The sequence below is a fragment of the Maniola hyperantus genome, chromosome 27, assembly GCF_902806685.2.
Source record: "Maniola hyperantus chromosome 27, iAphHyp1.2, whole genome shotgun sequence".
Lineage (NCBI taxonomy): Eukaryota > Metazoa > Arthropoda > Insecta > Lepidoptera > Nymphalidae > Maniola > Maniola hyperantus.
The window spans coordinates 3,252,112-3,268,560 of record NC_048562.1 but is presented as its reverse complement, the minus strand read 5'-3'; the positions used below and the strand labels follow the sequence as shown (position 1 = coordinate 3,268,560).

The following is a 16,449-nucleotide window of genomic DNA, read 5'->3' as shown; positions in this document are numbered from 1 at the left end:
CAGATTTCATATATATACATACACGGAAGTGGGAGAATACGTAATTTTTTAAATAATGGTTGACATGAATCTAAGTAAAAAGCTCCTGTCATAGCTCTCAAGCATCTCTTTTGAGCTATGAAAGCTCTGTAAGCCTCACTAGAGTTTCCCCACAGTATGAGTCCATATCGAAGTATGTAGTTACATCGATATTTTCGAGGTTTCTGGACCGATTTGCAAAAATTTTTTTTAATGAACAGGGGATGTTTCCGTGGTGGTCCCATAAAAAATTCTGGATCCAACTCTTTAATCCTGATGCTGCAGGGTTAATGGCACCGATTCTAAGCACAACCTAATTTTAGAGTATTCGCACCCTCTTCTTACTATTTATTGTAATATGAAAAGGAGAGAAGCAGTTTGACATTTCTAAATTTAATTTTTAGATGGTGAAACCCGTGATTTTAGCACGCACTCGCGAACCTACTGTTTAAATTTGTTTTATGCACTAAAATTTAGAGTCTTTAAATATGAAAGTCATGTTCCGTTCCTTTTTTAGCATTAGTAAAAAGAAGAGGATGCAGATACTCTAAATTTAGTTAAGAGAGAGGCTAGAGAATCGGGGCCATGCCCGCCTAAATTATTTCGTTTTGAGGTACGGAACCCTAAAAACGCACGACCACCCGGACGAAGCTTTGGACATCATCTAAAATATACTCAAAGCGATCCATAATGTAGGTACAAAACCTTCTAATCAAATAACTTTCGAAACTCATATCTACCGTACCAGAAGCCATAGACACTGATTATAACAATCAAACTGTTACTTACACAATAGATGTAACTATTACATAAATAGAACCTATAATTAAAACGCCTAACAATTAAAAGAGCATTTGAGAGCTTTCAAGTTAAGCTTCGAAGTCAATTTTTAGGGTTCCGTACCTGAAAAGGAAAAACGGAACCCTTATAGGATCATTTTGTTGGCTGTCTGTCTGTCAAGAAACCTATAGGGTAGTTCCCGTTGACCTAGAATCATGAAATTTGGGTAGGAAGGTAGGTCTTAACTCTTATAGCAGACATGAGGGGAAAAATCTGAAAACCGTGAATTTGTGGTTACATCACAAGAAAAAAGTTAAAATGTGTTCACTGTTCATTAACAAATATTGCTATTTTCAGCTTTCAAAGTAAGCCTACTATACCAAGTGGGGTATCATATGAAAGGGCTTTACTTGTGCATTCTAAAACAGATTTTTTATTTATTTTTAGGCATAACAGTTTATGATTTATCGCAAAAAAATCGAAAAAATAGGACTGTAGTACGGGACCCTTGGTGCGCGAGTCTGACTCGCACTTGGCCGGTTTTTTGATTATCAATAATTACTGTTGAATTTTATTGATGTTATGGTGATAAAACCACTTAGGTAAACTAAAAACTAAATCTACGAGAGTTCCGAACGCGCCCCTGAGGAGCCCACTACAAGCTCAGCTGGGTAGGTATTCTGTTAATTATTAACATTTCACAATATCACTTAAAACTCACTAGAAATATCAAAACAATTCATTCCAAAGCTTTCTTATCATTTTTAGTAATCCATTCCTTCTTACCATTGTACCTAACAGGGGGTTTCAATATATTATGTAGTTTTAAATACCAAAAAGAATACTGCATTTTATTGAAACTTTGAACTTGTTAAATTCGAAATCTAAGTAAGTAACCAATTAATAGTTTTCCAAACTGAGAATAAGTATAACTCACGCATCAGAGTCTGTTTTTATTTATTTCTTCGTTTTTTTAGTTTTTTAGGACTGCCAGCATGAAAATTTATTTGAAAAAATGAAGGAGATATTGCTCTCTTCAATTTATTAAGATCAAAAATTTTCACGATTTCAAAATAACATACATTTGAAATCGTTGCGTTTTCGGCCGACCAGATTTTGTAGGGTGACTATGATTTATACAATTTCTAATTTTTGTTTTTTCTACTCTCTCTTTAGTCTCTCTTTCTTCATTCACATACAAAATTCATAACGTTCAACATAATATACCTAATGTGTGACAGACAGACACACTTTTGCCTTTATAATATTAGTATGGATAGTGCGACTAGATCGAACTAAAACGAAGGAAATATTATACACTTCCAATCTGAGAAAGTGTTCTCCATATTTGTTATGTCGTTCGTCAGAAGAGATTGGCTGCCAAGTCCAAAAATCGTATGGGAGACAAGATTAGCCACCAAGTCCAAAAATCTTTATGAGACAAGATTGGCCACCAATGCCAAAAATCGTTCGGGAAAAGAGATTGGCCAGTGGCCACCAATGCTAAAAGTTGTTTGGGAGAGCAGATGGCAACCAAGGCCAAAAATCATTCGGGAGAAGAGATTGCCCACCAAGGCCAAAAGCCGTTCGATTCGAGTGAACATTATTATATGTGAAATCCTAGGTATTATGCTCGCCCTAGTGCGTACAGACTCACCCCAATATATCAGGCTCGGCGTGAGAACTGCACGGAACCCAATCCCCTATAATCAACCAATCACTCCGCAATTAGTCGTGCGTACCGACGGACTGCAATGCCGCATCGGTGTAATTAAATAGAGGTATAGGATTGACAGTTGTGGTTTAGCACAATAAAACTATTGTGGTATAGCGACTAGCGTTCTGACTTTCTGAAACCTTAGTGTAAATTTTCAAGCTAACTAATGAAAATATTATAATAAAACTTAAAGCTAGCCTTATCTACATAATCACTATACAAATCATGCCCCCGTGGAATGGTGCCAAGAATACTGGCTGCATTTCCGCGCTGGACAGCCAGACTGATTCGTTGAGCAAAAAATGAGCCAGCCCTTCTGTCACCAGATGAGTCTATGGTGAAATATCTCGTATTTTTTTAGCAAACATCTAAATATATTATGAAAGGAAAAGGTGACTGACTGACTGACTGATCTATCAACGCACAGCTCAAACTACTGGACTGATCAGGCTGAAATTTGACATGCAGATAGCTATTATGACGTAGACATCTGATAAGGAAAGGATTTTTGAAAATTCAACCCGTAAAGGGGTAAAATAGGGGTTTGAAATTTGTATAGTCGATTTTGCCTAGCCGGAGGTTTACAATATCTTTGCCTTCAAATAAAAAAAACTCTTTACCTATTTAAATAATCTGTACTAGTCATCAAGCAATATAAATCAAAAAATCAGAACGAGAGCAGTTTTGAAACGTAGCAAAGGAATTTTGAAAAAAAAAAAGGAAACGGACATATTAAGAGGGGTATGTGAAAAGGGGATTAATTGCAACAAATTCGTAGCCTGGAGCTACGATTACGGGGAATCGAACCCCCGACCGAGTGTTATAATTCAGCTGTGAATCTGTGCGGTGATTTATGGATTGAGCCTCTGTCTGTGATCATCATGATCATCATGATCAACCCATCGTCGGCTCACTGCAGAGCACGGGTCTCCTCTCAGAATGAGAAGGGTTTGGCCATAGTCTACCACGCTGGCCATGTGCGGATTGGTAGACTTCACACACCTTTGAGAACATTATGGAGAACATTATGGAGAACTCTCAGGCATGCAGGTTTCCTCTCAATGTTTTCCTTCATCGTTAAAGCAAGTGATATTTAATTACTTAAAACACACATAACTCCGAAAAGTTAGAGGTGCGTGGCGTGTGCCCGGGATCAATATAATATTATGTATATAATATATATATATAGTGGAATAGTGGTAAAACTTCGGTCTCCATTCAAAGTGATCGGGGGTTCGGTCATGGGCACGCACCCTAACTTTCGGAGTAATTTTAAGCAATCAAATATCACTTGCTTTGCTTTAACGGTGAAGGAAAACATCGTGAGGAAACCTGCATGCCTGAGAGGTCTCCATAATATTCTCAAAGGTGTGTGAAGTCTGCCATTCAGCACTAGGCCAGCGGGGTGGACTACGACCTAAAACTCACTCTGAGAGTGCTCAGTAGCAGTGGCGTGCAGGTCATAGAGGCATAAATGCACTGCTTACCCCAGTTGAATAGCTCAATGCATATTTTTCATAATGACCTGCCAGTAAACAGGCTCCTACTTAACTAGTGCCTACCCTGGCTTCAAATCCTGTGCACGCCACTGCTCAGTAGTAAGCTGGCGACAGCGATGGGTTGGTGATGACGATGATCATTGGACACTCTTAGTGGAAAGCCAGGCTTCTTTACATGGTAAGTAATTAGGTAACAGTCATAAAACAAAAGTATGTGGTTAAAATAATACGGTTTTGGACGCAATTATATCGTAACAATGCCACATGGCACCACGTTGTGACATGTGGTTGTACAAAGAATTACCTAATTATGCTAAAAACCGGCCAAGTGCGAGTCGGACTCGCAAACGAAGGGCTCCGTACCATTGGAAGAGAAAATAACACTTTTTAATTACTTACAATTGCATGGCAGCCATTTTGATTTTTTTTTTGATGTTATGGTGCACACCCTGTGAAAATGTTGGGGTATCTGGGTACTACCTTATACGCGAAAGGTCGGGATGGCAGTCGGGGTGGGAACGCCTCGCCCACCCGCACAGCCCCCGTGCTAACCCAGTGCGGGCAAACGCGTGTGACGTGCGAGTGTGCGACGCGTCCCCGCCACATACCCGATTGCTATCTCGACTTGTCGCAGACTACCTCGGTAGTATAAACTGATATAAGTACCTATTGTAATTTGTAATAGGAAGAACAGACGTTCGATCGTGCATGGAGTACTGCAGCCATTTATGGGACGGCTCTGCCAAGTATCAGCTTGATGCATTGGATTCGGTGGACCGTCACGCCAGAAGACTCATTGGTGACGAAGCGCTGGTCAATTCTAAGCTTCAAAGTTTGGAACATCAGCGCCAAATTACCTGTCTATCAGTGTTTCACAGGATATATTATTTTTATTTTATTTTTATTTATTTACACTTTATTGCACACAACACAAAGTAAACATTGAAAAAACACAATACAGGATCTAAATCTAATAGATGTAGCATGCAAAGGCGGCCTTATCGCTAAAGCGATCTCTTCCAGGCAGCCTTTGACGAAAGGAATCACGAAAGCACGGGTTGGTGCGGCATTTATCGGAGAGTGTGCCGAAGAACTTTTCAACCTGGTTCCTCCTTCACCTTTCTACTATCGTACCGCAAGGTCTGCACCCGTACGTAGTCGAAATTCCACGGATACGGACGAAGCGATTTGCCTCCTCGTTTCTAATTCGAACCGATAAGATTTGGAACACCCCTCCAGCATCAGTTTTCCCCTCCAATTATAATATGGGTACCTTCAAGTCAAGAGTGAATAGGCATCTTCTAGGCAAGCGCGCTCCATCTTGGGCTGCATCATCACTTGCCTGATTGCAGCCAAGCGCTAGATCTATAAATTTAAAAAAAGATGTAATTTCGTTCTCTCTTTCTAGTAAAGATTGATGCAGTTGTACTCCGTGGCTGCAGGTTTTCCCGTAGTACCTATCTAATCGATTGGAGAAATCTAAGATCAATATCGCGAATTTCTTTTATAAACTCGTATAAAAATCCTAAAAACCTACATTTTTCTCGATCTCGGCAGACACCGTAAATCAATCACACGTGCGCGGCCGGTGATTAGCACTGACGTTTCCTCGGGGGTTCGATTCCTGCGAGTCATCAATCACAACTTCTATTTTTCCCTTTGATTCCGTAATTTTTAGCCCGCGGCCGTTTTCAAAATCGGACGTTTTGTTGGATAAATTCTTTCATCATCATGATCAACCCATCGCCGGCTCACTACAGAGCACGGGTCTCCTCTCAGAGTGAGAAGGGTTTTGGCCATAGTCTTACCACGCTGGCCATGTGCGGATTGGTAGACTTCACACACCTTTGAGAACATTATGGAGAACTCTCAGGCATGCAGGTTTCCTCACGATGTTTTCCTTCACCGTTAAAGCAAGTGATATTTAAATAATTAAAACGCACATAACTCCGAAAAGTTAGAGGTGCGTGACGTCCTAACCACTAGGCTACCACTGCACTAATAGGATAAATTCTTTATGTTTACTTATTTTTCTTTGTTGTATCTATAGAAGCAGGCGTTACTTTGCGAAAATTCATGATATACAATGAACCAAAAGCTTAATTTCGAGGTGTGACGACAAAATGTCTCTCTTCACATATCTCACTTAGTTTAAATACCTTAACTAATTATAACAATATTAAAATGTAGATTACCTACCTCCAATTAGATTCTATGTGAATGTACTAATTATTTGTTCATGAACACATTTAAATTTTTTTTAAGCACCACAAACCACAAATTCACGGGTTTCGGATTTTTTCCTTTACTTGTGCTATAAGACCTACATACCTGCCAAACTTCATGATTCTAGGTCAACGGAAAGTACCCGTATAGGTTTTCTTGACAGACATGACGGACAGACATTCAGACAACAAAGTGATTCTATAGGGGTTCCTTTTTTCCTTTCGAGGTACGGAACCCTAAAAACGAACTAACCTAATAAGATGGGTAAGTAAATACAATAGGGCTTCATACAATAAGATGGGTAAGTAAACAAAATTAGGTATTGTATGTAGAACAAAGGTTCTACATACCTCAGTACCTCAAAAAGCTGCGCATACGCAACACATGTCGATATTGACCAATAGCGTTTGGAGTCTCGCCTTCAAGCCATGGCATGTCACGAGTCACGACCTAACGCCATATTGCAAGCTATGTGAATGCAACCTATATTGAACATAATAATTAGGTATTCCTTTTTAGGGTTCCGTACCTCAAAAGGAGAAACGGAACCCTTATAGGATCACTTTGTTGTCTGTCTGTCTGTCTGTCAACAAACCTACAGGGTAAATCCCGTTGACTTAGAATCATGAAATTTGGCAGGTAGGTAGATCTTATAACAGATAGACATAAGGGGAAGAATCTGAAAACCGTGAATTTATTGTTACGTCATCACAAAAAATAAATTAATTGTGTTCATAAACAAATATTGCTATTTTCGACTTTCAAAGTAATATTGCTATACCAAATGGGGTGTCCTATTATGAAAGGGTTCTGTACATTCTAAAACAGATTTTTATTTATTTTTATGCATCATAGTTTTTGAATTATCGTGCAAAGTGTCGAAAAAATACGACTGTAGTACGGAACCCTCGGTGCGCAAGCCTGACTCGACGCACTTGGTCAGTTTTTTATGTTTTGGAAGGGTCGTGGTTTTGGTTGTGTGTAAATGACAGTTTGACAATTCATTACGATGTATTATAGGTACATGAATGAAAAATAACGTTTTCGCGACACGCACGGATACAAAAATATTAGAACTTTTTAAATCTCCTAAATTTCTATTTTTTTTTTTTAAAGAATATTAGCCATTTTTTAAATGACTAATATTCCCCTTTCCTCTCCAATTAAGCGTCAAGCTTGTGCTAGGAGTAGGTACGACAATAGTGCAACGGGCGGGGTTTGAACCGTCGACCTTTCGGTTTTTAGTCCACTCCTATACCGGTTGAGCTATTGAGGCTCTAAATGGGATCAACAAGCGGTAGATGATCCATAGCACCTACCTTACTACCTAGACCTACCCATCCTTCCGCAATAATACCTTTGTATGCGAAAGTGTGTTTGTCGATATTGATGATTTTTGCACGGATAGGTAGGTAAGGTATACCAAATAGTTAAACACCTGGAGAGTGACATAGGGCTGGGTACTGCTAAAACCTAAATCCACGCGATAGAAGTCGAGGGCATCATGTAGTAGGTACCTACCTACCTAATAAAGATATAAGTGCAATCATGCAGATATCAATTTAAATTTCATTAAATCAAACCTATCATTTTGTCAATATTATAAAGTGAATTTCTAATTTTCTTTCAATTAAGTAATTCCTTTATAACCCTGTAGCTTTCTTCTATAAATAATATGAAAACGGCGACATGTAATGTCATAATGTATAACAAGACAGACAACGTGGAATTATCTAATACAATAGACCAAGGACTGGTGGAAACTTTGAAGAGGTAGGTATTTGATGAAGGCTAAAAAACCTATATACAAACGTACGACTTCTATACATTTTCATACTGTCTAAGTATCATACTTTACCAAGAAAATGAATTACTATTTCTAATTAAAAATTCATATGATTAAGAATCATCATCTGAAAAGTGTAAATGGGCAGGGTTCATTGTTCAAAAAACCAATCGACGTTGGGGTCCTAACTCCTAAGGCGCTAGCATGGTGAACTCGCACCGCAAAGCGCAGTGTAGGAAAATCCCCCACTAGGTAGACAACATCAAATGGGTCGCAGGGATCCGCTAGATTCAGGAGGTCCAAGATCGTGGGAAATTTCTACAAAAGACCTATATCCAACAGTGGACGTCTACTTATCGGTTGATTATATGGGTACCTTCAAGTCAAGAGTGAATAGGCATCTTCTAGGCAAGCGCGCTCCATCTTAGGCTGCATCATCACTTGCCACCGTCTGATCGCAGCCAAACGCTAGTCTATAAAAAAAAGATTTTATACACTAGCTGATGCCCGCGACTTCTTCCGCGTGGAATTAAGTTTTTAAAAATCCCGTGGGATCTTTTTGATTTTCTGGGATAAAAAGTAGCCTATGTCACATCTCCAGGTCTTCATCTATACCCATGCAAAAAATCACGTCAATCCGTTGCACCGTTGCGACGTGATTGAAGGACAAACCAACACCCCAATAAACAAACACACTTTCGCATTTATAATAAGGGTACTGATTTTCAGTGCCCACCCGTTACCTCCTGAAATTGCATGCGATTTCTTCGACTATAAATTAATATTATAACAAGAAAGACATAAAATGACCTACCTACTATGTAGTTAAATAAAGTAGGTAGGGTAGTTATTATTCATTTTGTCCTGTAATTGGTGTAAAACATGGCTACTTAGACGCCGATGGTAGTATATAATTGCTATGGGGCTTGCATAATTAATGAATTGGCGGCCATATTGTGATTTTTGAAATGGCGGACGACCATTGTTTCTTTATTTAAATTGCTAGCTGATGTCCGCGGCTTCGTACGCGTGGATGTAGGTTTTTAAAAATCCCGTGGGAACTCTTTGATTTTCCGGGATAAAAAGTAGCCTATGTGACTCTCCAGGTCTTAAACTATACCCACGCAAAAAATCACGTCGATCCGTTGCGCCGTTGCTACGTGATTGAAGGACAAACCAACAAACAAACACATTTTCGCATTTATAAAACGGGTAGTGATGAAATTATTTACTCTAAGAATTTACATAAAAGAGTTTACCTTACATACTGATCTACTAATACTTAGTAGAATCGTGCTAGCCTATTGGTCAAGGCGTTGGCCACGTACTCGGGAGGTCAAGGATTCGATCCCGGGCACGCACCTCTAACTTTTCGAAGTCGTGTGATACAGATAGCAAAAACTTAGCGTTAATGTTATAATATCTAAACACAATCTAGTTCCAATAACCATTTGCCCCATTTTGTAGTTTTAGTGATAGTATCTTTCTACTTTTATCCCGAAAAATCAAAGAGTTCCCACGGGATTTTTTTTTAAACCTAAATCCACGCGTACGAAGTTGCGAGCATCAGCTAGTTTACCTAGTGTCCTGCGTGAGCGACGAATACTCTGCGACGCGACGAACGCGATCAACTCAACGGCATACCGTGCTTGCGGCCTATATAAATACGGCGGCGTAATGCGTATAAATGGCAGTCTGCGTCTCGCCGCAGACTGCCATTTATACGCATTACGCCGCGTCGTCGTGTCGCGTCGTATTCGTCGCTCACGCAGGACACCGCGTTAGAACATATTCAAATTGTTTGAAATTAAAACTGCACATGTCATATTTTCTAAAAATTGCTTTGTATGTACCTCCGTATAAAATGAGATTTCACTCGCCATTTTAACGCTGAGTCACTGTCGAAGGACTAAAATCGTACTTGTGACAGTGAGACCTCATTTTGTACGCATTATACCTACCTTCCTACAAATACTTAGGGCCTGTTTCACAACCTCCAGATAAACTTTATCGAACAGACTGTCATAAGTCATCCTAATCCATACTTAATATTATAAATGCGAAAGTGTGTCTTTCTGCCTGCTAGCCTTTCACGGCTCAGCCGGTCAACCGATTTTGACGAAATTTAGTACACATATAGTTTGCATCCCGGAGAAGGACATAGGCTGCTTTTTATCCCGTAGAGTTCCCGCGGGATTTTGAAAAATGTAAATCCACGCGGATCCAACTAGCAGCTGATAATGTTTATCTGGAGGTTGTCAAACAGGCCCTTAATGAGCTTTCCTAATGCTTTCCTGTAATGTATTAAAAGTAGTAATTTTATTTTTCCTTTTTAGGCTAAAAATGACTTAACAAATTGTCAACAGAAATGTAGGTTAAGAAAAACACCAAAATGTTGTTGTATAATTGATATAATATAGTAAAAAATGTCTAAAAATACAGACAAAAATAGTACAAGGTATAAAATATGCTAACAGTTAAAATATTAAAAAATACAAATTGTTTACTTAACTATTGTTATAAATTATAATGTAAGTTTTCTGTCACACTGATAACATTATATATTATGTATACATTGAATATTATATTATAATAATAGACAGTAAATATAATATAATGTATAAGTTATTTTAACTGGCACATTTTGTATATTTAAAAAAACATTTGAAATATTTTAAATAGTGATATAGTTTAGGATTGTAACCTGTACTAGCAGTTAGCACATAATAAATGTGATATAAGACTTTTAAACTCACAATGTTTTGTATAAATTATTATACAAGGAAAAGATGGATGTATAATATTATAAATTACTTATCAAAATTGTACAATTTAAAAAAGAATAGAAAAAAATAGTGTTTTAGCTTAGAAAATTTTAGCTCTTACAAATTCTAAATTAAATAATTAAATTAGGTACCTACTTGTAAAAAAAGTATATTATTTAATAATCACTAGATTACACTTCCAAAAGTTGTAATACATACATACATACATACATAGAGCACTGATTTAGTCTTTAAACTACATAGCCAATAAGTAATTAAATTTTGAGATTTCAAAAACAACCACAAAATATTGTTCCGAGAACCAATAAAAAATAATACTGATTTTCATATAAAGCGAAATTAATAGCGCACTGGCCAAATTTTTAAGTCTTATTTTTTTATTATAATCTAAAAAATGTATACTTTTAGAGCCGCATTAATAAAAATAATTTAATTTAAAAAATAAGTAAAAAATCTTAATCACTAGGTTTTTCATTGTATAAAAAAGTAGTCATCATACAAAATATAATATTATGTAATATCAAATATGTATAATTGTATAATCTTAATAAAACTTATATTACTATGTGAGTATTATGAAATTTCTATTTCTTTGATATAACAGTGACTAAGGAATTGACAATATTAATGTAATAACCATATTATTATATTTAAAAAAAAATGGAAGTCATTTCAGTCTATGGTTTACAATTTGAGAATGGACTTATATTTATTTGTAATATTATGTTGGAGTGTCCAAACAAAATAACATAATATAAAATGGATATAATATTATAATCATGTTATATAACAATGTTAAATACTATAGACATGTTACTCAATAAAAGTTATATAACATTTTACACAATCTGGATGCACCTTAAGACTATACTATTAAATGAAAATTTAATACTATGGCAGTGTTGATTTTGTCATGTCAGTAGTGATAAAACTAAAATTATAATCGGTAACAAAATATTATGCAAATTCTAAATCTTATAACCTGAATGTGTGATATAATGTCGTATAATGATGTAATGATGTAAATGTCGGAATTGGCCGCTTTGTCGGCGGTTTTTGACAATACACTAGCCACATACTATCCGCGGAAAGAAGTTAGTATAGTGCTGTCTCTGTTACGTAATCAAATACAAACGATAGAGACAAAAATATCAGTAGGCGTTAAACATTTTGAGTCCCCGAATCAATCACAAACATGTCAAAAAACATTCGAAATTCAATTCTATAAAAATATCTGTACAATCTTTTTAAAATTATGTCACCAGAAGGTTCCGATCTTCGGCCGATAGATGGCGGGATCAAGCGATACAGATCAGTTGGTTGCCTTCGTCCATTTGGAACTGAACTTTGTCGGAATTGGCCGCTTTGTCGGCGGTTTTTGATAATGCACTGGCCAGGAATATCTGTGCTATGCCTGTAGCTGTCACGAATAGCGCCCATCCTGTAGAAATATATTTTTTCATTAATTATTTATTTATTTTATTTTTATTTATTCGGTGTTGTTATATTAACAGTAGCACGCAGTGCTTGGATAAAAAACAGTCATAATAATATAACATAGTAATATTATACGTGCTACCCACTACGTCAACCACATAGTTATTATTATTAATTAATATACTTACATGTATAAAATATAAATTATACGAATCGTAATTACAATTTTTATAATATTTCATATATAAAAAAACTGACTAACTGATCTATCAATGTACAGCTCAAACTACTGGACAGATCGCGCTGAAATTTGGTACGCAGATAGCTATTATAACGTAGGCGTCCGCTAAGAAGGGATTTTTAAAAATTCAATCCCTAAGGGGGTGAAATAGGGTTTTGAAGTTTGTGTAGTCCACGCGGACGAAGTCGCGAGCATAAGCTAGTATTTCGTAAAAACACAAGCATTTTTGATAGAACAGCCCTTTAATCAAAATACTCATATTTCAAAAATAAATGGTTTATAACCAAATATGCTAGATATTATAAAAAATGTACACTACCAATAGAACATTCTCCAGGAATGTAAGGTTCAGAGTACTCTCCACACAGACGCTTGACTCTGGACGAGCCCCAACCCCAGGGGTATAGGAGCAGGCCTAGCACGCCAAAGAAACCTGGAAACAAAAAACAGGCCAAGTGCGAGTCAGGCTCGCGCACCGAGGGTTCCGTAGTACAGTGGTATTTTTTCGACATTTTGCACGATAAATCAAAAACTATGATTCATAAAAATAAATAAAAATCTGTTTTAGAATCCACAGGTGAAGCCCTTTAATATGATACCGCACTTGATATAGTTATCTTACTTTGATAATTGAAAATACTAATTATTAGTTCATGACTACAATTTAATTTTTTTGTGTGATGTGACCATAAATTCACGGTTTTCAAATTTTTCCCCTAAAGCCAGCTGTAAGACCCACCTACCTGCCAAATTTCATGATTCTAGGTCAACGGGAAGTACCCTGTAGGTTTCTTAACAGACCGACAGACAGACAGACAGATAGACAGACAGACAGACAGACAGACAACAAAGTGATCCAATAAGGGTTCCGTTTGTCCTTTTGAGGTACGGAACCCTAAAAACCAGCCAAGTGCGGGTCAGATTCGCGCACCAAGGGTTCCGTACTACAGTCGTATTTTTTCGACATTTTGCACGACAAATCAAAAATCATTATGCATGAAAATAAATAAGATAAAGAAAGCCCTTTCATATGATGGCTTTGTCAATATCCATATGTAATATCATCTATGATATAAAAATGAATCACTAAATGTGTTGCTCATCGCAAATCTCGAGAACAGCTGAACCGATTTCGCTAATTCTTTTTGATAATATTCCTTGAAGTACGAGGATGGTTCTTACAGAGAGAAAAAATTAAAAAATTTGAATCGACTGTTAGGCGGAACGAAGTTCGCCAGGGCAGCTAGTATATCATAAATCATATTAATATCCTTTCTCTGTGGTTCTATTTTTTTTGTGGTTCCAACAGCCGCACTCAGAATTGCTTAATTGTTACTTAAGGCATTCCTTATCCATACCAATTAATGCCTTAAGTAACGATTAAGCGACTCTGAGTGCGGCGGTAAGTGTTGGAAATAATTTGGAAGTGCTGGAAAAACTCTGTGGTTCTACCAAGTTGGAATAATTCGGATGTCTCAGTTGGCGGTTAAGATTTTTTTTATTCAGATACAAGTTAGCCCTTGACTGCAATCTCACCTGATGGTAAGTGATGATGCAGTCTAAGATGATAGCGGGCTAACCTGGAAGGGGTACGGCAGTTTTTATTAGACCAATACCCCTTTGGTTTCTACACGGCATCGTACCGGAACGTTAAATCGTTTGGCAGCACAGCTTTGTCGGTAGGGTGGTAACTAGCCACGGCCGAAGCCTCCCACCAGATCAGACCAGACATTTAGAAATTATAAAATTCCAAACCCCTGCCAGGAATCGAACACGGGTCCTCCCACTAATAAGACCACAGTGCTCACCACTGCACCAGGGAGGTCATCAAAACGATGCAGTTATTTCAACTACATCCCAACTGTCTGTCTGTCAAGAATCTGTCTAGACTTTTACTAACCTCCCAAAGCCTGTGTAGCCCCTGCCAGTGAAATAACACTCTTCTTAAAAACTGACTGGACGCAGCATGCCATGACACCTGCTAATACTGTTGCGAATTGTATAGCTGCACCTACAAACAGGTACATAACAAGATATATAAATATCTAAAATTAGATATTGTTACTGATTTTGAGCACAACCAAATTTTAGAGTATTCACATCCTCTTCTTACTAATGTAATATGAAAAGGACAGACGCAGTTTGACAGTTTTAAATTTAATTTTTAGATGGTAAAACCCGTGATTTTAGTGCACAGTCGCGAGCCTACTGTTTTTTGTAGCATGCACTAAAATTTAGAGTCTTTAAATGTTCATGTTCTGTCCCTTTTTAGCATTGTTAAAAATAAAAGGATGCAGATACTCTAAATTTAGTTTAGAGAAAGACAACGGAATCGGTGCCATTGGTACTGGTTATCACAACTAAACTTGACAGACACAGTTTGATAGTTTTGAGGGTTCCATAACTCAAAAGGAAAAAAGGATCACTTTCTTGTCACGAAAATTTCATGTTGTGACTGTTCATGACTGTCTGTCTGTCAAGAAACCTACAGGTTACTTCCCGTTGACCTAGAATCATGAAATTTGGCAGGTAGGTCCTAGATAGGTCTTATAGCAGACATTAGGGGAAAAATCTGAAAACCATGAATTTGTGGTTACATCACACAAAAAAATTAAAATGTGGTCATGAACTAATCAACTCTTACCTTAAGTCTGAGCAAAGTCAAAGTGCGCTCTATAGATCTCAGCCTAAAACACTGTACTTACATAAAGACAAGAAGAACAAGGCCGCCTTCCATGGCTTAGGGTACACCTCTGAATCTGTAGCCAGTCCGTACAGTGAGAATGGGGCGCAGTTGTAACGGTCATGTCTCATACGTATGCATCTGTAATTCATTAGTAACAAGTCTAAAACACTGCTATCCTGCTAGAATTAATTATGCAAGCCCCATAGCAATTATATACTACCATCGGCGACTAAGTAGCCATGTTTTACACCAATTACAGGACAAAATGAATAATAACTACTACCTACTTTATTTAACTACATAGTAGTTCATTTTATGTCTTTCTTGTTATAATATTAATTTAAAGTCGGAGAGATTGCGAGCAATTCCAGGAGGTAACGGGTGGGAACTGACAGTCAGTACCCTTATTATAAATGCAAAAGTGTGTTTGATTGTAGGTTTGTTGGTTTGTCCTTCAATCACGTCGCAATGGAGTAATGGATCGACGCGATTTTTTGAATGGGTATAGTTAAAGACCTGGAGAGTTACACAGGCTACTTTTTATCCCGGAATATCAAAGTTTCTACAGGATTTTTTAAAACCTAAATCCATAGGGTCGTAAATCCATAGTCACGGTCATCAGCTAGTGAACTAATAAGTAAAATTTTTCACGTTTGAAAATGGCACCTTACAGCTGGGATACTGAAATGTTTTCAAAAAATTTATAGCCTGTGTCACTCAAGGTGATGTAAGGATTCTAACGATATGCCATACATGTAAATCTGTTCAAGCATTTAGAACTTATGCTGGGATAAAGAAACATACATGAATCCTGCAACAACTATAGTGCCAGAAGTTGGGGTCTAAAGACCGTAAACCAGAGATCTACCACATAAAGCAATTTGTACAAGCTAGTCTTTCGAGACGCAATGAACTATGGTTCGGTGTACTCTCAGCAAAACATCTAAAAACACAAACCTATTGTATATCCCGACGCTGGGGACGTAGAATTTCGTGACATTCTTCTCATTTAATACAACGGGCTGCCCTAACAGCCACTTTGGTGTCATGATACCGGTTAAAATTAGCATAAACGCAACCAAACTCAACAGCAGCCATGCTAGGCTGCGACCAGTAATAATTACGTAGCACATAGTAAATTATCGTCCCTGAGATAGTTAGCACCAGTTTTGGTACTTATGTTATTAAACAATAATGAATTAGTTTAAAAATAACAACAAACAACTATTCGTAAATTTCTGTTGACAACAATGGAAATGTCATCTGTCAATTT

The 16,449-nt window shown here is 37.3% G+C and overlaps 2 protein-coding genes across 2 annotated transcripts in view; one reads left to right on the top strand and one right to left on the bottom strand.

Moving 5' to 3' along the window:
• The window catches only part of Cul1 (cullin 1), a 192,536-nt gene that overhangs the window by 149,134 nt on the left and 26,953 nt on the right, over positions 1–16,449 (top strand). The window lies entirely within an intron of this gene.
• On the bottom strand, positions 10,472–16,431 carry LOC117994546 (LHFPL tetraspan subfamily member 2a protein). The gene is made up of 5 exons (XM_034982481.2): positions 16,134–16,431; positions 15,196–15,314; positions 14,391–14,501; positions 12,810–12,923; positions 10,472–12,253 (listed from the first exon to the last, which is right to left on the bottom strand). Exons 1-5 carry the CDS (start codon positions 16,307–16,309, stop codon positions 12,111–12,113), a joined length of 663 nt encoding a protein of 220 aa, XP_034838372.1. The 5' UTR covers positions 16,310–16,431; the 3' UTR covers positions 10,472–12,110.